This window comes from Scatophagus argus, chromosome 7 (assembly GCF_020382885.2).
Source record: "Scatophagus argus isolate fScaArg1 chromosome 7, fScaArg1.pri, whole genome shotgun sequence".
Classification (NCBI taxonomy): domain Eukaryota; kingdom Metazoa; phylum Chordata; class Actinopteri; family Scatophagidae; genus Scatophagus; species Scatophagus argus.
Window position 1 is genome coordinate 23,282,179 of NC_058499.1, and position 23,358 is coordinate 23,305,536.

Below are 23,358 nucleotides of genomic sequence, written 5' to 3' on the forward strand. Positions count from 1 at the left end.
AATCTTATTTTGCCAAGGATAAAGTACAAAAACATCAGTGCTGACAAGAAATGCAGGACAGCAGGGGACCAGGCATCATCTGTTACCTGTTAAGAGAAGAGGAGCTCGACCGTGCCGCGTTCAAACGCCAACGTCAAGATAGAACAACACATTACAGACACTTCCGGTTAAAGGTTAACTGTCAAAGTAAAATCGGAATTGACGCACCCCTCTGTGTTCTCACCGGGATGCCACATGCGAAAGAACGAAGACGCAGCTGTGCGAGGGACTTTTTGCTTACGTAAATCTGGTGACTGATTAACTAAAAGGAGAAAGGTGTGTGTGAGAGAAAGAGAGGCGGAGGGAGGGAGGGAGGGAGAACTGCACGGCGTGCAAAAAGAATTCGAGCCGCATTTTCACTTATTTTGAAAGCAGGCTGTGTTTGTATGCGTGTCCGCGTCTTGAAGAAGCTGCAGGGCAGCCTGTTGCGCACTTGGCGGCACTCAGAGACAGAGCGCACCACAGACGCGTGGATGAACCCTGACAGTAATGGACTTTCCTTAGTGACTTAAATTTCACGGCGATTTTACAATGGGATTCCCATCTTCTCGGCTTTTCTTCTAATTTCTCAAGGGCTCATTTCAACGTGTCACCTCTGAACGGAACCTTTACGCATCCCGGGAGCAGGGACAAAAGACAATCTTGAGGTGCTACCTGTGTGCGTGTGTGTGTGCGCTTGGATGTAGATGATCAAACTTCCTCACGGACACATTGATGTGCTGCTGCTGTGTGTGTGTGTGTGCGTGTGTGTGTGTGTGTGTGTGTGTGCCTGCATGTGTGTGTACGAGCAGCTCGCAGCTATTATTTATCCAGCAATACTTTCACTTTCGTCAGGTGAGTAAGTTATTGCTCAAGAGGGCCTTTACTTTTGGTAGAGGAAAGTGACGATATGGGGCTGCCGATAAGCTTTACAATGCAATTACATTATTTGGTAAAGCCTGCTGAAGTGATACAACCAGTTTACCGCAGCTGTCATAGATCATGACCATGAAGAGTAAATGGTTGTTTCTGACGGTATGGTGAGAGCAGTTTTTGCGGCCACAGCCAGTGCAAGCTTTTCCAACTTACTCAGTTTTTTATGCCACTGATGTTGGCTTTTCTTTAGTCAGTGGATATTTCTGCTTTATTTGATTATGACTCAGCATTCAGTAAATTCTCTCAATTGCTTTTTCCGCGTGTGTGGCCTCTCCTGCAAGTTCTGCAGGGCAACACACTTTGTTACCTTAAAGTTAACCTTTTTGCCTACAGGCATTTGAATTTCAATTCACTTTATTTATACAGCGCCAATACACAGCAAATGTTATCTCATGACACTTTCCAGTTAGAGCAGGTCTAGAACAAACTTTTTAATTAAAGTGTAAATGATCATGTTTGTTATTGGTGAGATTAAGACACTGCACTTAGAGGGACTGTGTAGGATCCAAAAATCTAAAGACAGAACAGGAACAGGTTAAGAGAATAGAAAAGGAAGCTGTAGTAAGGCAGTCCTTATCTCTCTCTGTGTGTGTGTGTGTGTGTGTGTGTGTGCGTGTACTCCTATGCATTTATCCATGTGAGGGCTTAAGGTCTGGATGTCCGACTTTTTGTGTGTGGACATTTTCATCCGGTCATCATGGCTTGGTATTAGGACAGCTTGGATATAAGGGATTAGAATTATAAGATTGAATCATACAATGCTGATTGAAAAGTTATTTTTATGCCTCTATATATATAAAGTATATAAGGTCTGTGGTCTTACAGTATATCCTTGCAAAGGGACCCTGAATCCCATACCCTGTAATTTTCCAAGTCCATTCTGAGGGCAGTTTACAGATGCAGATTTTATGCATCATTGCCTGTGTGAGTGTCAAAAGTTCAGTACAGGAGATAACATGTTGTAACGTTTGAGTTTTGTGTCTAGTCAGGTAAGCATCTTGTGTGTTTTGATCTGTTATTTGTAGTGCTGATCAACAATGTGTTAATAGCTTTTACTGAAATATTGTTGTCTGTTACATGTTGAATTACAAGCTGTAGATGTTTGACACAAGCATTGTCACAGTGCTGCATGCCCTGGCAATATCTAGACTTTTAAAGTAGTAAAACATTAATAAAATTTGCCAAATGCTCAGATTTAGAATCCATCCATCCATCCATCCATTTTCTATACCGCTTATCCGTCGGGGTCGCGGGGGAGCTGGAGCCTATCCCAGCTGACTACGGGCGAGAAGATTTAGAATCTGTAAATCAAATCCAATTTTATTTGGTTTTGAATTCATGAAATTTTTTTGCCCATACCTAAAACACCGTATGTCTTTGTGCTAATGTCTCAAGGTCAAAACAGCTCGACGGTGGACTGTCAACAGTCACCCCACCTCTCCGTAAATAAATAAATAAATAAATGAATAAATGAACTCACAGTTGTTAACCTCAGGCTACCCCAAAGTAAAATAACTTCCTTTCCCCTGTTGTCTCAAAAATGGGGAGTGTTACTTTTAATATTCTGTTAAAGTTGCCTCATTGCTGTGCTGCAGTAATTTAGTCGTAAATGTCTGCCGTGTTAAATGTGTTTGAGGCACTTTGAAAGAAACAGCCTAACAAATTGCTTCTAAACCTGCTTTTACCCTCTTGCAACTGTTGCTTTTTTATTGCGACTGTTAATCTTCCTGCTCTTACTGGAATGAATTGAATTTTTCTTAGCGTTTTTTTCTTTTTTAAATTTCCTCTTCTGTGTTTGAGGTGATCGCACTCATGTCATTGTTGCAGTTTTTTAGTTTTGGTGCGTGTCTACATGCCACAGGCTGTAATTATAACTTTTGCAGGCTGTGAAACCAGCAGTCGGGTTTAGTCATTTGCTGATCTCTGCAGTAACGGGCTGGCTGCCTGCCACAGTCTTCATCACCGGTGGCTCATTCAGGCACTCAGGGAATCATTGAATTAGTTGTGTTAGTCAGCTGGCTACTGAGGTGTGATGTGTAGCTGAGGAACACTATAATAAATCTAACAACAGCTAAATGAAGAGGGTGGGAAAGGGGGAGAGAGAAAGAGAGAGAGATTTAGGGATAAAGAGTTGAAGAGAAAGACAGCAATGAAAGAGTGAGGGGAGCAGAGAAGGAAGCAGTGACTCACAATTTACATAGTTTGCCTGGATAAAGTGATTATATAAATGTTAACTAAACATTGAGAAATGTTTAAATGTCTTTTCACTTAGCTATGAGGAACATTTTTGACACGTCAACAGTTCGTAACAAAAATGCTCTGACACTTTTCGTTAGAGAGATTACGGCAAATCAGTGACATTCACCAGTGATTACAAAGCTTAATTCCCGTGTGCTCTCCAGCAAAACATTAGAAGCATTCTTGAGCTTTGGTGGAGCTTATTCAAAGTGGGAAACTTTAACTGATGAGACATGGGCAACAAAGCAGGCGGTGGGTGTGCTACACTGAAAGTCTTTGAATCAAGTGAGAAGTGCCTCTGCTTTCCCTGAGATGTTTCCAACATTCTGCCAAAAGGCTGAGAGAAATATTAGAAACACCTTGAAATATAATGCACTCCAGTACAACAACTCCACAAACCTCTAAAGGCATCGTAGAGTTGACTCGACACCTCTCTCCGGCAGTGTGAAATTTTTCAACTTGCCTTTCATCTTGATCATGTCTCTGATCTTCTCTGTGCTGCTGCTTGCTGTAAAGTTGTGTCAGGCTCAAACGTTGCATCTATAATTACCTCGTAGTTCTTCTCACAGTCTGATATTTATTTTTTAATCTGCTAAGTGTGAGAGGTCAAACATGCTGTCTTAATTAGCAACACATCTGGGTTTCCACATGATAATATAGCCTCACTGTCACTAGGAGTTATTCATATCACTGAATAAACCATTATGTAGGAATAATACAGACACCAGTGTATCTTTCTAATTATGTAAATTGTTTATTATTGATGCCTAACTCTGTTTTTTTCTATCTGCTTGCTGCAGTAACAAGGTGAATTTCCCCATTGTGGGGAAATAAAGGAAATCTTATCTTATCTTAATCCTTTCGCTCTTCCAGCAATACACCTTCCTACTTGCCACCTTGATTGTGAAGGTAACACTGCTCTGTAGAATATATTCCCAGTAGATCTACATTTAATTAGGGGAAAATCAACTGAGAGCAACTGGTGGCCTGCAAATGCAAAAATCAAAATAAGTACAATAAAAAGGGCAAAATTAACCCCAATGGACTTTGTCTAGATTCTACACTGTAACATTTACGCTTGGTTGTAGGGAGTGTTGTTGCAACTGGCATAAATATTAGGTGTACATTAGATGTACTAAAACATCTAACTTTAAAACTGAACAGGATAGGACCTAATATGGAACCCTGTGGGAGGACATTTCCACTGAACTAGTATTATTCAGCTGGCTAAGAGAGTCACAAAGACTATAGGTTCTAGACAGTTAACATGACTTTGGTTTTGGGCTAATTCAGGATGAGTAATGGCACATTACCCTATTATGTAACTGAGAAATACATCATGAACCTAAGTCTGCTCAACAAAATATTTAATCTTTTTTGACTGAATCTTTGATGTAGAAAACTGGACGATGATCAGTTGTCTGGGGAAAACACACCACTGGCTGTAAATGTATGTGGTTTGTTTGTTAGACTTCCACTAGTCTGGATTTCTAGAGTCTGGACAAGTAAGTGAAGCAATGAGCTGAGCTGAATGTAAGTCAATACAACCCCTCAGTGATGAAGATAACCGTTAAGAAAACTCAGAACTCTTACACACAGATGTAAGATTCATCAGTTTATCTAGACAAGGGATGGTTTTATTAGGCTTTGGAAAGACAATTAATGTGAGCAATTCAAATTCTTTTGCAGCACAGAAACAGCAAGAGTTTCTCATAAAAACAGCAGCACTTCCACACTTTGTGATTTGGTCCTAAAGGTATTGTAAATGCACGTACATCATCTTTAAATTAAACCAGTCATGCACATTGCCATCAAACAATGGGTTATGAGTTAAAGGCTGTGAAATCTGCTTTATGTTTTGTTGAGGGAGGAATTCCAAATACGGCTGTTAGCTGGTTCAAATGTGATTTTGATAATTTTGGACATGGTACTAAAAATGTCATTGTTCAAAGAAGGCCAAAACATATGGACACAAGTAGCAGGTGTCTGATGACACCTGTCACCGGTAGGGTTAACAACATCATAAATCCAACAAAACCTGGCCTTGATTTAATAAGTGTGGTTAAGGATTTGGCATTGTCTCAAAGCGTCTTCCTTCCCGTCTGAATGTGAAGTTGAAGTGCATGCATTTTACGTTGATGCTGCCAAAAATTGAAACGGGAGCATACAATTTTCGCCATAAACGTACATCTAAATATGAAAATCTCCATAACTTAATTCAGAAAAAACTGTAAACAGATCTGGAATGTTTAGGTGCAGGGCTAATTGATCTGTCAATCTATCTATCAGTTAAACTGTTTTCTCCATTAACTGATTCAGTATACAAATCACTAAAAAAAAAATAATAATAATAAAATGTAAAAATATGTTCATCATAATTTTCCAAAGCACAAAGTAATGTCTTCATATAGCTTCTTTGGCCAACCAGCAGTCTAAAACCCAAAGATCTGAGAAACACAAAACTTCCAAACATCTGGCATTTTTGTTTCGTATCAGTTTCTCAGGTTATTGTCATTTTCACATCCTAAACTTTTGTGTGATGTTTAAGTTTTGGCCAATGTATTAGTCACATCACAGCCACCCTGTGGTGAACTAACAAGCAACAATTAACTGTGAATCAAATAACACACGTCCAGCTGCAGTTGCATAAGCAATCAGCATAATCTGGAACAAAAGACAGAGCGAATGAGAAAACTGGGTGAGAGTTACAACACGTGCCACAAGTTTTGTTGTTGTTGTTGTTGTTGTTATAATCAGACATCATTTTGTTTTGCTTTTGCCTCTTGTTGAAGTTGGATGCAACAGACAACACACAACCTCTGTATTTATCCATGGACATGAAATTACAGTAAACCCACAAACTGCACTTAACACATCTGCTATATGATTTTTGCCTCTGTGTGTGTGTCCCAGTTCCATACAGTATACTTTACTCTGCACTCATGCTCAGAGTGTAACTATTCTTGTAGTTCATGCACAAGAAATGAATGTATTTGGTACTAACAGGAAATCACAGGTAACACACGCCACAGCAAAACTTGTGGAGAGGGATAAATATAAAGGTTTGGAAGAGCTGTAGAAAAAAGAAAAAATATCACTGAATGAGCCTCACAGTAACTTTGAGAATGAGAGGTGTGCATTTTGTTTCATCTTCCAGCCTCTTGTGTTGATACGACTCCAGCACGTCGACAGATCATCCTCCTTACTGTCTGCTGTCCAGCCTACACTAGTCTACACCTAATCCATCACAGTAACCTAATACGTGTACATATCAGTCCTGACAGACATTTGAGCATTCATATTGCAATGATAATGTATTTTATTGGCTGCCAAAAACTTTTGAATATTGTTGTTCAAATCTGAACTTTGTATCGGGAGAAAACATCTGATTGGTACATCCCTGTACACATGTCATGCAGAATGTCGGTTTTGCGTGGAGATGCAGACCTTGTGCACAGAAGTGAGCTGCTGTGATAGCTGAATTAAATCAAGAAAATCAATTTGTTTGAAGCTCGAAGAAGATCAAAAATGCAATGAGCCGGGGCCAGTCAGTAAGTCAGTAGTGTTGTGTGCATGAACGAAAGAATAAAGAGTGGAGTACTGCACTGTAAAAGGAGAAAGATGACGTGGTTGTTTATAGTGACAGTTATGGAGCAGTTTCTCCTCTATATCTTACTCCTTACTCTTACACAAAGAGTGTGCTCTCACAGTACTGGGAGCACTGGGCTCAGGTGTTCTCAATAAATGATGGCCTTACGATACCTACTGACATCTGCAACACAAAACAGAAAGACAAGCAGCCAGGCCAGCAGCCAAAAATCACTGGGTCGTAACACAAATTATGATACATAAAACAACATTAAACACAAGGGAACACCATGTGGCTGAAATTTCAATCATGTGTTGTCCTACAAATGTAACATCTTCCAGATGCCATGAGGTGGTATGTTAAGTCACATCCTCCTGTCTCCTGTGCGCTTGTTCCTCAAGACTGACTGTAATGGGCAATGCACCTTAGAATCAGAGAGTTTATTTATTTTTCAGTATTGCTCTAACCTGGTTATAATTTCAATATGCTATATATTCTCACATTATTCTGACAGTATACATCTGGATCACATACTGTGTGCAAGCAACGGTGCCAAACAGTAGGCATTTGGTGCAGAGGGGCTGATATGAGAACAAAGTGTTGAAGTATGCGTTTCATCCATTGTGATATAATAGACATAGACACTACGTAATATTTATGTGTTAAAATGTCTAAAAAGGCTTGATATATTTAGTTGATTTGTGTACTTACATTATCCCAGATCAAAGCATCAGTGTGTTTCATTTAGTCATGTGTTGCTATAACTTCCAAGGGAGAGTCGAAGAGTTGAAGGAAGGGAGGAAGTCAATGAATGTGACAAATGATCGATAAATAAAATTTTGGGCACATATCTGCCTTAGACACATCAGATAGAAATTCATCTGTAATGGTGGTTGTTTGAAAATAAGGAATATAACTCCCATGATCCCACAAACAACATCTTTTGTTTTTTTGTTGATAGACCCATAGCAGCAGAAATTATATACTGTGTGTTTAAAGAAACTACAACCATATTTAGTGCTCTCAGATCTATTTTTTTTATTTACATAATACCTTCTTGCAACAACCAACAATGCAAAGTGAATGAATGCTATACATAAGCCTGCATGTAGAAACCAACATTTCCAGCATTTTTTCAAACTCTTTTGCAGGTCTCTGTTCAGTAAAATGTGTGGAAACATTTTTTAAAACTTGGATGCAGTCTCTGTCTGTCCATCTGTTCATCAGTAGTTTTAACTGCCAGTTTTTTTCCCCATCTGTTAGAGTGTTTGCCTTCGTTTCGTTCTGACTCTCTGACCATGTTTTTGTTTCTTGTTTTCTGTCTGTCAACAGCAGAGAGCAGCAGAAGCATCAGAGCCATAAAAACCAAGATCTGTTGCTACTGGCATGTCTCATCAATGCTATGAAGACCAGAGGCACAACAACCCAAACGTGTCCTGCTGAACACACACACTGAAGAGTTGCAGACACCCGTGTTGTAGGAGTGTGTGTTTGTGTGTTGCTGGTCCTGCGTGTGCATTTACACACTGTGCTGCGTTTAAACTGTGGAGCCAAAGACTTCAGTCCAAGAGTATGGTCTGCCTGCTGGGAGGCCTTTTGGGTGAGATACATTTTCATTGGTATTTTTGAGCATGATGTTTGGTCAAGTTTTTCATCTGGCCCTTGTATTTTAGCTTGCCAATGTGGAGAATAATGCAAATAGCACTTTTTCACTTCAGCAGGCTGTATACAGTATTGAGCACAAGGTGCAGGGGAGCTGCATCATGAACAATACCTTTCCTCATGTTTTTCTGGTCTGTTTCATTGTGATTACATTCCTCAACTAGTAAACATCTAGATTTCCAAGAAAAACATTTGGAGTATAGTTTCACATTTTTTACATCATCCATTAAAATTGTATTGCAACATGCTAGACTACTGTCTTATACAGAAGTATATCTGTGTGCTTTGCAGCTCTTGTAAAGTATGAGGCCTTTTTCATTAAGCAGAGTAAAGTAGACAGCTTTAAGAGTGAGTGTGTGTGTCTGTTTTCGTGTGTCAGTCCTATGACCCCCCATGAAATTTAGGCTCTATCTCAAGAGTTGTCTTATCAAAGAACAGGACAAGTCTCAGCCAGAATGTGTCATTTGTGGTAAGAAGCTAGATAACGTCAGTGTGAAGTCAAGCAAAATAAAACACCAGGAAACAAAACATTAAGAGACCAGTAGTAAAGATCAGTGTGGGTGGATTGGGGGTTGGGCTCAGCTTCATTTGGATATAAGTGGGGGGGCTGCAAGGACAAAAGGCTGAGAACCACTGGTATGTGTGACAGGATTTGTGGATGTTCTGTTACAGTCTGATCAGTGGCTAAAACAGACTATTGTGTTAAGCCATCCTGACAACCGTTGATATCACTGCTGCATGTAAATGTAGTCAAACACAGTTACCACTTTTTGGCATGGCCTTGACTGTGATACTGTACAGTATGCTCATGCTGACCCATATTCATATGTTGTGACTTGGGACAGGCTTAAGTTCCTTTGTTGAGAAGCTGCTGGTTGTGCACCCTGTAAATATTTTTGACAGATGTGATTAGAGTTACAGTTATTTTCTCCACTAATCGATTAGTCTAAGTCTGTAAAATGCCTGTCCTGTGGGTCAGACTACTGTACTAGTGAAAAATGCCAAGTGTTTGTTTAGAAATTGGCTCCAATCATGAAGCATCTGGTGTCACCTTCAAGGATGTTTGTGAATTATTAGTCAGGCCTGGACATTATGAATATCAACATTTTCTGTTTTTATTTATTTTTATGTTTATAGGCAGTAATCAGGACAGTTGTCTGATTAAAAGATTACCTGTCATCTCTCACTGACTTGATACACTGTGTCACATTTTAATTGTTACCTAAGGAAGACCTTGAAGCTATTAATGTCTGGCCATCTGGTTTTTATTCATTGTGAAAACCTCATTGGTAGGAAAACTTTGACTTAAACTTCTTTGTATTGTATTGCTGTTTTTACACCAGTGCACATGTGACTTCTGCATATCTGAAGCCACAAGCTCATGGGCTTTTCTTATTTTGGTGCTCAGAGGCATACAACCACAAAAAGAGTTCAACAGTCTCCTCACCTTTGTGTCACAGAGTCTGGTAGAGGTTGGTCTGACTATGACTAATGCTAGACAAACATGCACTGCATTCCTCCTAGTGGCAGATCATTGACAAACACACCATGGCCGTCCATCTTTGCCAAGAAAATACAAACAGTCTGTCCCTATAGGCTTGGTGCCATAACTGCCCTTCTTACTTTGAGCCATTAAAATAGGGTTGTTTATCTTTGTGATAAAACTGAGGTTTGAAGTGTCAGCACGGGCATTAACATGAATGTGATTTACAAAATTCAAGAAATTTGTCATGAAATTTCATTCTGATTCATTTTTTGTCATGCCCCAGCTTTGAAATGGTGTCAATAAATATCACAGTGTAAAGGTAAATAATATCATACTATTTTTATTATTATTGTTATTGTTATCATTATTATTATTATTAGTTGTAGTAGTAGCTATACTGTGAAACTGGGATCCTGCACACAGCTGAATTGTCAGAGATTCCAGTGTCAGTTTCAGATAAACAACTGCTTAAGAAGTTTTCTTTGCACATAAAGAAGCTACACAGAAGCAGTGTTTTCTTTCATCCAAGTTTCTTTAGTGATATAAAAACAGCCTTATAAACTATCATCCTACAGTTTTGACAATGAGTATTTACATTACTTCCAAGTAAATATGAGTATGCTTAAATCCAAGATGGCGCTGCAGAAGCAGCAGCCAGTTGTGGCAGCTCCATCCCCTCTTCTCTTCTCTCATGTTTTACTTGTTTTCTTTAATGTGGTCAAATCCTGTTGCACATGTGCACACAGGGAGACTACTTTTATTAGTCTTGTGTCTTGCTTTTTGCTGTTTTTGGACCTTTTTTGACACTCCACTGGGGGACTCCTTCAGCTTCAGCCATGGCTCTATTGTTTACACCAGGGATCAGCTGTTAGCTCTATGCGACCCTGCTCTTTTCTGCGTGGAGAAACCAGAGACTCCTGCGGAGATACGGAGGAGAAGGAGAGGCTGCAGAGCCAGGAGAGGAAACACAGACAGACATACCATATTTACCCTGCGTTATTATGGGAAATGTCCGTTCCCTCTCCGAGCTTAAAGTGCTGATCCGGCTGCAGAGGGTGTACAGGGAGTGCAGCCTTATGTGTTTTAGTCACACCTGGCTGAACGGACTGATACCGGACTCTGTGGTTTCTCTGGACAGATTTAAAATTGTGCATGTTGGCCGGAGAGTGGAGGACTGTGGGAAGCGGAAATCCTGGCAGTGTTTATTAATGAGAGATGGTGCAACCCGGGGCACGGCTCTGTAAAGGAACAAGTCTGCTCTAAAGACATGGAGTTACTTGCTGTTGACGTTTGGCCTTGTTACATCCCAAGGGAGTTTTCGCACATTACTGTGTTTAATGTGTACGTCCCTCCCTCGGCCGATGCAGCAGCCACCTGTGAGTTGCTCCACAGTGCAGTGACCAGGATGCAGACACAGCACTCACAGTCCCTCCCGCTTATCAGTGGAGACTTCATTCATGCCTCTCTATCTTCCACTCTCCCCACATTCCCACAGTATGTAAAATGCCACACCAGGGACAACAAGACGCTGGACCTTTTGTATGCTGATGTCAAGGATGCATACATCTCCCCCTGCTCTGATGCTCTGGTCACTGTCTCATTCATATGCTCCCTGAATACACACCCAGAGTGAGAAGAGAGCCTGCACAGAAGAAGTCTGTGACGATTGAGAGACTGTTTCCAAACTACAGACTGGGAGACACTTCATTCTCATGGTGACCTGACCAACTGCATCACAGACCACATCGGTTTCTGTGTGGAGAACACTTTGCCAATCCGGAGGGTACGGTGTTTCTCCAACAACAAGCCCTGGGTGACCCTTGAGCTAAAAGCCCTGCTGAACCAGAGGGCTTTCATTTCTGGGGACAGATTGGAAGAGAGAAGAGAGAAGAGAAGAGAGTTCAGTGTGAACTCAAGTACACAATCAGAGCCAAGAACAGCTACAAGAAGAAGCTGGAGCAGAACAAGTCCTTGTCCTGAGATGGTCTTTAGGCCATCTCAGTGGATCACCCCCTTGTCTTTGCACCACTCCACACCAGACATTGGGGTGGATGATGCTGTCATCCCTGCTGCACCGGGCACTGACTCACCTGGAGAGTGCTGGGAGCGCTGTGAGAATCATGTTTTTTGACTTCTCAAGCGCATTCAACACAATTCAACCAGTGCTGCTGAGAAGGAAGCTGGAGAGAGCAGGAGTGGACAGACATTTGGCCGCTTGGATCATCAACTACCTCACCAACAGGCCACAGTATGTGAGACTGCGTAACTGTGTGTCTGAGGTGGTGGTCTGCAGCACGGGGCCCCCCAGGGAACAGTACTCTCACCTTTCCTCTTCACCCTCTACACCTCAGACTTCACCTACAACACCAGCAGATGTCACCTCCAGAAGTTCTCTGACCACTCAGCCATTGTTGGCTGTGTGTCTGAGGGGAATGAGACGGAGTACAGGTCAGTCATCGTGGACTTTGTGGACTGGTGTGAGCACAACCACCTGTGCTTAAACACCAGAAAGACAAAGGAGATGGTGATTGACTTCTGGAGAAGGACATTACCACATTACCATGTCTGAGGCCTGGACATTGAGATGGTGGACAGTTTTAAGTATCTGGATGTTCTCAACCATAAACTGGACTGGTCACATAACATCAATGCCCTGATGCCAAAGTCACCTCCACCTTTTTTCATTTTCACGTTAATCACTCCACCACACCCAAATTTTTCCTGCCCGTCCAGTAGGGGAATCGAACCGACAACTCTCTGATCACAAGCCACTTCTCCAACCTCTAGGCCACGGCTGCCCACTGTATATGTATGAATACTTTTTCAGCTGCTATTCTAAATGAATAATGGGTGTTGTATTGGTGAAATGTTTGGCTGTATGATGATTTATTTCCTGTCCCCTGGTGTGCTCCATACATTTGGCTCTTGAAATGGCTCCTGTGTAATAGAATAATAAGCAGCTCAGCGGATGCAAACCAGTACTCTGGGAAGCTTGAATAATTTCAGTTTGTCTCTAATGATGAACAAATCAAGTCTAAGTTACATGCCTGCTGTCATCAGCATATCCACACAACAGCACTGATTAGCAGCCATGGAGGTTGGAGAAGCGCCTTGTCATCGGAGGGTCACCGGTTCGATGCCCCCACTGGACCAGGAAAAATTTGGGTGTGGTGGAGTGATTAATGCGAAAAAATTGCTCCCCCCTCCATTAGCTGGCTGATGTGCCCTTGAGCAAGGCACTTAACCCCCACTGCGTGTTCACTGCATGTAATTTGCCGGGTGTTGCATGTATGTGTTCATCTAAGGATGGGTCAAAAGCAGAAGACAAATTCAGTGTGTGTATGTAAAAATATATATACTGTCAATAAAGTGATTCTTCTTCTTTTCAGAAACATTCCCCTCTCACTCTTACTTAGTAGTCTGTTGACCTTTTTAGAAATTTTGCAACCCACTTTGCTGCTGTTGATTTTAATGTCAGCAGCATAAACCTTCTTCATTCCTGATAGTCATGTGATTTATATGCAGTTCTTATAATCTTTAAAAGAATGTGCACAAACTAAAGTGCATTGCATATAGCATTGCCGCGGGATTAACAAGGACTGAAGTCATCATAATGAATTGTCTTTGAAAGTGTTCAGTGTACAGAACATTTACCTGTAATATATGTTTCCAAATTCCCCAGGATCTTAGAATCAAAGCATTTCAGCCAGTGGAAAAAATGCAGTGACAGTGTAATTCAATCTCTTCACCAAATGATTGATTTAAAATTTACTACTGACGCAGTCAGACATCTGGTCTATATTTGCTTCAGGTGTCCCTGTGGTAATGTCAGAAACCAGTACTGTTTAAAGAGACTATTTACATATATCCTGATCATAGTAGTACCACAGATTTTATACCTTATCAAAATGAGAGGAAGCCAGTGCCCAGCTGGATGGTCGAGAAGCTTTTTAAAAGAACCGATAACTGACAGTGCTTTAAGACGCAGGAATGAACATGATCAACTGTGTTGTGTCAAGGTCAATGTAGCCTGGTAGTTCATCTCTTTACTCAGAAATGCTTGTGGTGTTTGCATGCAACGTGGACTGTCAAGATTGGATTGTCCAAGTCCAATGAAAATATCCATTCATGGCAACAAGGTATTTTTGATTTTGGTGGCCCATCAACATTTAATGCACAGAATGTAAAATGAACAGCAATAACAATGAACGGTTTATTTTTGTTTTATTTTGCTACTTTACAAGCTAATAAATGCAATGATTTATCAATAACTATTTTTTAAGTGTTTTGAGGTAATGTTCAATAGAAATTATAAAAATTTCACATAATCTAATAAAAATTTGGAAGAATTATAGCAAAATTTCAATATGTAGTTGAGCTATAATCATATTGTCAAAGATGGCAGAAATTGAATAATACATTTACACAGAAATATTGTAAATAAAATCACAAAAGCAACACATATTCTTGCTTGCAGTTCAAGATGAAGCTGTTTTGGCTGGTGGCTTCCATACTTAGCTGAACACAGTAGCCTATAATACTTTAATACTACACCATTAATCAAGGTTTTGGTGTTTTGTTTTTAACATTCTTGTCTTTGTCTTGCAGTAAGAACGACTGAAAATTAGTGCTGCCAGAAAGAATTAACAACAGATTTGATTAGGTTGTTTGAGAAGACATTATGTCACCCTTAGATTTGGATTATCATGTTCAGTTCCTTGGCTTGAAGTGCTTGCCAGGTGGAAGAGGACACTATACAGCTACTAAAATTTAGATATTTTTTAGTGACCTGACTTTGACCTGGGGGTTGTGGGTCGACCCACACATCACTAGGTCTTCACACAGCATTTACATAACACACACTCCTAGTTTTTTAATAACTTCCTTCAAAGTCTTCATTACATATGAATTTGGACAGACATGGATTAAAACTGCAACTTGAGCGAAAGACCTCTCCTGCCCTCTGCAAATATAGAATTACATGGAGCTTGGTATACATTAAGCATACTGACTGTCTGAATTGACATATTATAGATGCAAATTTCTTTTTGTGTGTGTGTGCATAGTGATTGGTAGGTAAATTTGTTTAGCTTAAGTCTTTGTAGGGCTACACAGATGTCATAAAAATGAAAAAGGACTGTGACGGACTGAAAATCCAAGTATGTTCTAGAAAATATAAGAGGAACCTAGTTTCAACTCCTGACAAGCGTCAGCAGTCAGGCCTCAGCTTATAGAGTTTATGTCATTTGTGATTATGAGGAGAAAAACACTGTACCCACTTGTACCCACTTGGGTCTGAGTTAAGATTTCTTTGGATAGTAAGTATATACATCCACTACATACACTATACATACATATACTGACCTCTAATGGAGCCACTAATGGAGCTAAAGTGGCACAACTCAAGAAAATCACCAGTTTTAGTACCTCAGTGTGTCAGTCACTTGCTGTTGGTTTGTCCACATTTGCTATTAGATGTTAGGGTGGTAGAAAAATAATTCACACAAGGAACATGACTCTTATTTTCCATTATTCTGAATTAATTCAGAGAATTCGTTTAAAAAGCACTTGAAAGCTCATCTCTTCCAACTGCACCTTCTCCCCTGACATCCCTAACCCTCTAACACCCCTGACAACATAATGCCTCAGACTACCTTTCAGTACCGATTGCAAATTATGTAAGAAATGTAAATGTAAATTTGTACAGTGAACATTGAAGAGATTTACAGTAGCATAAAAAAATGCAGGTTAGCTCGTTTGCATGCAGTCTATGAAAAAAGGTCCAAATACAGACAGTAACAAGGTGAATGGTTAATAGGGGTCAGGATGACGTCAGACAAGTTAGAGTGAATAGTGGGAACAACCAAAGACAGCTGATTGTGCTGACAGTGAAGGATTTGGATTTAAAAAGAACTAAGCATAGTCTACTTGACTGAAGTATGTGGTAAGTAAGTGACTTTTTGTTTTTCTTAGATTGACTGATTATGTTAAGCAGCTGTCAAGTTAATTGCTCTGTTAAATGATTTACTGGTTGAGTCAACAATACTAGATGACAGACGTGTGTGTTTTGCTGGGACAACAGAAGGTAAACTGTTTGAAGGCGTAAAACAGCTTGCTGACTTGTTCTTGACAAGTGATCTCTCACCTTTTTGTGAACGATGCCCATAAAATGGAGGGCAGTGACTGCTTGCTCAAACAAGCTATGCTTACATCCAGTTTTAAGAAGTGTGATGTTGTTAAAGTCCTAGAACATCTGGTGATTTATTGCATTGTTGGACTGCTAGACTACTTAGAAACAAATGCTGTATCTTTAGATGGACATGTAGGTAGGCTATTTGACCTCTCTATTCCAGACTGAACTCAACAAATGAAACAGTCTTCTCCACACATCTTCCAGCAGCATGCAGTGCAAGTGCTTTTCAGTTTTTGGATCAAGTAGTTTGTGAAAAAGAATGTGTACCGGACTTGGAAGATTCAGTTAAAGTCGTGACTACTGCCCTTAACCCTAACCCTAACCTTATCCATAACCCCCAGTCTGTGCGCACACACCCCACACGTCATTGCAGACGCATATTGCCCACACATGCACAGATGATAACTTGCTGAGTCATGCCATATAAAGGTAAGGTAGGCTTTCTCTGTGTTCAGTAACCAATCTGTAAAAAAAAACAGACCTATATACATGTAGACTATATACTCATACTGTACACACATTTTTAGTAGAGTTCTGTGGCATGTACAACATCTGACGCTCTGTAAAAAATGACTATACAGTTGATCTCATGCTCTACCATTCTGTTTCTGTAGGCCTGTTTCTGCTAGCGCCCGTTCAGATGGCCCAGTCACCAGCAAGCGTGTGCTCACCACTGAGGACGCTCAATGACAGCCTCAGCCACAGACGACGGTACATGGTGAGAGAATGATGGCATGTTTGCAGGCGTGTCTCGGTGAACATGGAAGCATGCGTGCAGGTAGCTTGCAGAGGTCCAGCTGCAGAGGCCAGAGCAGTGGAAGTGATGTGCAGTCCTGACTCTCAGAAACAAACACTGGGCTTCTTTTAATAGAAAATTTCACCCTCAGATAAACACATTCAAATATCATCATGTGGTTTTGACATTTGCTGTATTTTCAGGGTCATTTTTAGAAGCTTTGTCCTCTTCTACAAAAGTTAGAGATTTCTTTCCACTCCCAGAATTACTTTCAGCTTAGCCCACACAACTAGACAACAATAAGAGACACCAGAAATAACAATAGGAGGAGATTTTCCACAAAATCTTAAATATTGTTAGAGATGAGCCACAGATTTTAAAAATAAATGCTGCCTAGACATCCTGACTTTAAGACAGGCTGAATATGACCATGGTCTCATTACTTTGATATCACTGGTTATTATTTTGGACTTTACGCCAAGTTTAATCACAGTTGCATTATAGAACTGACTTCACAGGCGCTGAAGTATTCCAATATTTTTTCATTCATTCATTTAACCTTTATTTTAACTTAGAAATACAGCAAGGTTGAGAACTAATTAAAAATATAACCGAAAAACAAACATGTAAGAAAGATATATAGACAGAATATTTTTGGTGTCTTATTAATCCATGGGCATGTGGAACTTGTATGTGCATGATACAAATGAACAAGTACAACTATTATTAATCCAATGTTGGCAAAACCTTTGGAAATTTCTTCTCTTACTCTTTCATTAATGACTCACATGGCTCACATGAGGATTTAATTTAATTTTATGGCTACCTTGTGTGTTATTAGGGTTAGCATTTGTGTGTGAATTGTTGTTGAAAGTTGTTATAATGTAACTAATCATCATAATCAATGTCATAAACAAATGTCACAGCACTTTGATTTGCAAAATACATATGTTCATTGTTTCTCTTTCTGTTTTTACTTGTGTTACAGAAGCACAACTTCCCCATCAACTACACCATAAGGGTTCATTCTTATGAAGTCTTTAAACTGTCAAACATCAGCAAAATGGTACAAGTCAAGTAGCTGTCTCATGTTTTATTGACTTTTTTCTTTTGTGCCTCAGACTTCACCCAAGACCAGAAAGCCTGTGGCATTATGCCACAAGTTTAAGGTCTCGCTTCACAGACTAATACAACAATTCTGTTTTTTCTTCTTTCTTCTTTTTTCTTCCCTTCTTCACACCGTTTAGTGCTTTTAATTTGTTAAACTATGTTCTTCATAATTCTTCTGTATATCACAGAGTCACAATCAGACAAACCTATTGATTACATTTCTCCCCTCAACCCAGCAGAGGTTACAGGTGGAGGGGTTGGTTCTCCAGAGGCTGTGGTTCCAGGTCAACCAAGGCGTGTTAAAAAAGGTAGGAATATCATGGTAAAGACGTAATTTGTTAGGTTTTGTCTAAAAACAATCATTTTATTTCTCTTGTGTAAACACTTTGTGTAATTTGTTAAAACCAGTAGCCTCTTTTCCTTCTCTCCCAGCTGCCTGAACAGGTCTATATCGTGTCAACTTATTTTATTAGTATTTGATTATATTTTTTGAGATAAGAAATGACATAGTCAGTAACCACTTAACAACACCACCTACCAGGGTAGTATGGCTTTGTCTTTGAATTGTCCTTGGCTACAAAATGACATTAATTAGTGAGCATTAATGTTAATGCTCACTAATTAATGTCAACCATCAATCAATTTTTTTAAAAGTTTTGTTACAACAGTATTATCTTAACCTTTAAATAAAATTTAACGGTATACCTGCGTAAAAATTATACATTTCATTTTCTGTATTACCAACCTAAATTTGCATTTCATTGTCACAGTTGAGACAGATAAAACACTTATTGTTATTGTCTCCTGACCTGACTTGCTTCTATACTGAAAAACTCTGACAGGTCAAATATTAGGATGTGTTTAAGTAGCAAATAATCTGTCAAATTATCATCACTATGAAACATTAAAAAAATAAAAACACAAAACCCAGCCTTTTGGCTAAATCCCCACCAATGTATAGCATCATGCTCTAAGAAAATTGTTGTGTTATTTTCATCCCATGATAATTTCCTACCAGCTCTCCCATATACTTTATTTTATAATACATCTGAGTTAACTATAGGGTATGAATATTTTCTGCACATTTTGAACTGAAGTTGATTAAAAACTCTTTAAATAAGCCCTGTTTACAAAGTAGTGAGGATCTTGTATGGTGGTTGGCTTTCTGTTGACCATTCAGTGTGTCCACTGAGGGAGTTGTAAGCAGCTGGGGGCCTGGCTTTGCTTCAGTGTAGGTTGAGCTCTCCATCCCAACCCCCATACCTAGAATACCTTACTGCACTGAAAGATTTTAGTTAGTTGAATAGATGTAGATAATTGAGATGCCACAAAGCCTGCAGTTGATTGAGACAAAGTGTCTGTACTAACTTTGTTAACTGACCAAAGCTCAGTGTGAGAATAACCCTGTTTGTTTCCGTTAAATATATTCAGTGTCTCAAATGTTTTCATCATGTTCAGCCAGTGGAAATATGTCACTCATTCAAACTCTTTTTTATGGTTTGAGAAAGTTAAAAAAGTAAACAAAACGGGGAGGGTTAGGGAAAAGATGTTAAATATAAGGTATTTTTAGGTATACTAAAAATACTAAAAAGATGTAGCATTTTATCTTTTATATAAAAACTTATATAAAGCTTTCATATAAGCTTATAGTTTATGTTATATTACAATATTTTCCCCATATTGTATATTTTCCAAGTTACATATGCAACATTTTTGCATCATCAAATCACTTTCGACATGTTTCCTTTTCATGTTTTTTTATGTAAGGTAAAATTTTAAGACTAACCCACCAATAAATCAATAAAGATATTAATTTTAACATCACATCACATCAATCATTCACTTATTAAAGAAACAGAACTTCACTGATGAGGGACTAGTCGAGCTTACATCGTCGTGTCACATCACACACACCTGCAGGCCCTCAGGCAAAAACTAAATTAGTATGTACTGCTCACCCGAGCTTTGTGGTGGTTTTGGTGGAGCAAGTCCCCTGCAGCTCTCTTTTCTTTGTTGATGAATTCCAGGGCCTGGAATGCAATATTCAGAACTAAATGGGCTCTGATTGCAAATAACCACCAATTGAGTTAATTTGTGCTTGGTGTTGGTCTCTCTCACCTTCTCTTGTTCTGTTGGATTTTGCTCTCACACCCACCCTTGCAGACTTAACTACTTACAATAAGTGTGTGTTCACAGGTAAACGGGTGTATACCACTTACAAAACACCCTTAAAGCATATATAATGCAAACTTAAAGTGACAGTTCTCTCCAAAATAAAAAAAATACATATTTTCCCTGCTACCTGTAGTCTTATCCTGTCCTTGTTCTATTATGTTCAAGAGAAGGCAGACATCTCTACAGCCGATAACCCAAAATCTCTGCACATCACATCAAAACAATCTGGATAAAAATGACAACAAATAAAATGAAAAATATGTATTTTTAGTTTGAGGTGAATTGTCGCTTGAATACTGCGTGGTTTTCAGAGCTAAGTGAGTCGCTGAATGAATCACAGTCTCCTTTGTCATATCAATGCAACTGTTGGCAGCTGAGGCTGGCTTGCCAACTAAGAATAAAAAATCATATTCTTGGCTTCAGCTTTAATGCAAAGAAGTGCCTCCTCTATTCCCATACTTGGAGGGAGCTTCTTGGGATAGCTTCTATGAACCTGGTGGAGGATGGCTGCCAGTCCAGGTTTTACTTTAGGTCTAAAATAAATGGCACAGTTTCCATCTGTTGCACAGTCCAAAGCAACAAATTGAACATACCTGCACTCACTGGTGCATTGCATCTGTGCATGCATTCTGAGATTCCTTCACATTCAACCTTAACAGCCACATGGACGCTGTTAACAATTACAGACAAGCAGATGCTTGACTATTTGGAAATGCTTCAGGTGCTATGAAAAACCCATTCTTTCTCACCCTATTTTTTTCCAGTGTAGTCACTTTGTTGAGTAACACTGACACACATTTTACACATTTAGTTTTGTATAGGGGGTCAGAGGTCTCTTTAGAAAAGACTAGTTGACCTTAACAGTATCTTGGTATCTCAAACTAAAGACAAACTGAAATTTCAGATCATCCGGGTTATGCCAGAGAGACATCCTTCACGTCCATATGCAGCTGAGCTGGAAAGACGCTTTAGGGATGCAGAGGGAGTCTTTGTACAGTCGCAGCCCACTGAGGTAAGCTAGAGTTCACTATCTGTGCCACAACGTAGTTAAATTCCTCCTCAAATGAAGCAATTCAGCTAGTAAGTGAATTTCCCCCAGAGGGGAAGGGTGAGGATATTTTACAGCAGATGAATGTCACATCGATCCCATTTATCAATATTGGGAATGAGTGGCCTTATCATTAGAAAATTAAATGTGGATTCTATTTTTGATATTTCAGGAGTTCACTAAAAGTGAATTTAGTACATTCATTGGTAATTCAGTGGATGGCATGTGATATTTTGCAGGTTAATAAGTACTTGGATGGCCCAGTAAATTAAATTTTTCTCTAGAAGTGACTCATATGTTCTGGCGTTTTATCAAAAATCTGATATTCTGCTACAGTTTATGCATTTTTAAGATGTGTCTTCTTCAGCTTCCCTGTCAAACCATGTTGCCCCTGCAGGAACAGCATTTAAAAATAAATAAGTACATAAATAAATAAATAATGTAGAACAGACATGGACTTTTGGATATGCAGTTGTTTTGTCAGCAGACACTAGGTCTGAACTGACGACAGCAAGATCAGACGACTTCATTGTGGTACATACCTCTTTCTCACAGGTGCATCATTAGCATATTGAGAATTAAAGGAATAGTTGACCCAAAACGTAATAATAAAAATAAATAAATAAATAAAAATCTACTCATGCCCATGCTTATGGAGAGACGGATTTCTTGGTCCACAGATTATTTCTGGAGCTTCACAGCAAAACCCCATAGCAGCATTGTCCAAAACAATTAGTGGACTAAAACAAGTAGCTGGAGACTTGTTTTTAAATGTAAAATAAATAAATAAATAAATGAAATGCCTCCATACAGCTCATCCAGCATAATCTGAGTGTCCTGAAGCCCAACAACCACTTAACTGCACATTATGTAGAGACTGAATTGCATGTGGGTGGAAGTACGTTGTGGGAAACCCTGATCTGAAGGAGTCACAAATTCAGCTTAGGCGCTTTGAAGTATGATGGATTAAAAGCATCTGTTCTATAATGTAAATCATCGAAAAATGTAGGAAAGAAGTTTTGATGGGTGATCAATCTTCCATTTTTCTCTGCTCAGGCAAGTTATTGTGCTTTTTCTTCCATCAGAACATGATGACCTTGATGCTGTTGATTTCTTTCTTATAATATAACACATGCAAACCGTAGACATTTGCACACATTCAACCCTTGGTGTCTCACTCATGCGTGTGTATGTGTGTGTGACTGTGTATGTTCTCACACATGTGTCCAGGTGTTCCAGCAGGAGCTTCCAGAGATTATCCAAGACATTTGGGACCACTTAACAGAAGAGCCCGACAGAGTGCCAGAGCCCAGATGGCGATATGCTTCCCCAAAATCCCTCCTGGACAACTTCTGCCACACCATGCACTGCCTCTTCAGTGAGTGCTTTGCCAGCACAGAAGCACAGCAGGACTGTGAGTATAACACAGGCAATGGTTAAAACCCTCCAGTGACTAAAAAGGCTGTAACTAAAAACTTCAAATTAACAATATGTTCTATTTTCTAATGTGAATGTACATACATAACACAGAGGAGCGCTCAAGCGGCACAGGCACAGAAAATGATTGGTTGGTCTAAACTGATTGTTGATTGATGTTGAATGTTCATTTTTTTTCACACTGATGAACAAACTGTATGTGTGCATATGTATGACATGTATTGGAACCTCGGTGTCCTCATGGTTATTACAATAGAACACCTTTTAGAACCCCATGAGTGAAACATGTGCTCTAGAATAGTCAGAGGTTTTATTTTACATACTGTTCCGTTTCCTGGCCGTGACAATAAAATCTTGGGTTTAACTCAAGTGGGTTCAGAGTTCTTTGTCTTTATAATCATCATAGTTGAAGTAAACCCTACATCACATGCACAATTATGAGTAAGGAACAGAACACGTTTTCCTGTGGTTGACAGTTAAGAGAGAACATCATTTGTTGTAGCTCGGGCTTACTGTGATCAATGTTCTGTGAGTATTACCTTTTGTGTGTTTGGACAAATTTTTTTTTTGCTCCGGATGTGACATTCTGCGCATACATCCCACAGTCATGGGAGTGAGGGCAACTATAACATTATTAAAGTTAATAAGATGGCCTTTTTTCATTTATACAGTAGCTTGAATGGAGAATTAGTTATAATATAGCATACTGGAGGACTACAAGGAAACACTA

At 39.5% G+C, this 23,358-nt stretch overlaps 1 protein-coding gene across 3 annotated transcripts in view; it reads left to right on the forward strand.

Annotated features, from left to right (window-relative positions):
* Nucleotides 1-363: 363 nt before the first annotated feature.
* The window catches only part of il34 (interleukin 34), a 28,114-nt gene continuing 5,119 nt past the window's right edge, over nt 364-23,358 (forward strand). Inside the window, exons 1-7 of one of the 3 annotated variants that reach the window (XM_046394609.1) lie at nt 364-686; nt 8,114-8,381; nt 16,737-16,840; nt 17,847-17,924; nt 18,205-18,276; nt 21,048-21,155; nt 22,422-22,605. In XM_046394609.1, the coding sequence (XP_046250565.1) occupies nt 8,354-8,381; nt 16,737-16,840; nt 17,847-17,924; nt 18,205-18,276; nt 21,048-21,155; nt 22,422-22,605 (574 nt within the window). In that variant the 5' untranslated portion in view covers nt 364-686; nt 8,114-8,353. The remainder of the gene's footprint in view (nt 687-8,113; nt 8,382-16,736; nt 16,841-17,846; nt 17,925-18,204; nt 18,277-21,047; nt 21,156-22,421; nt 22,606-23,358) is intronic. The other 2 variants (XM_046394610.1, XM_046394611.1) reach the window with 2 other exon arrangements.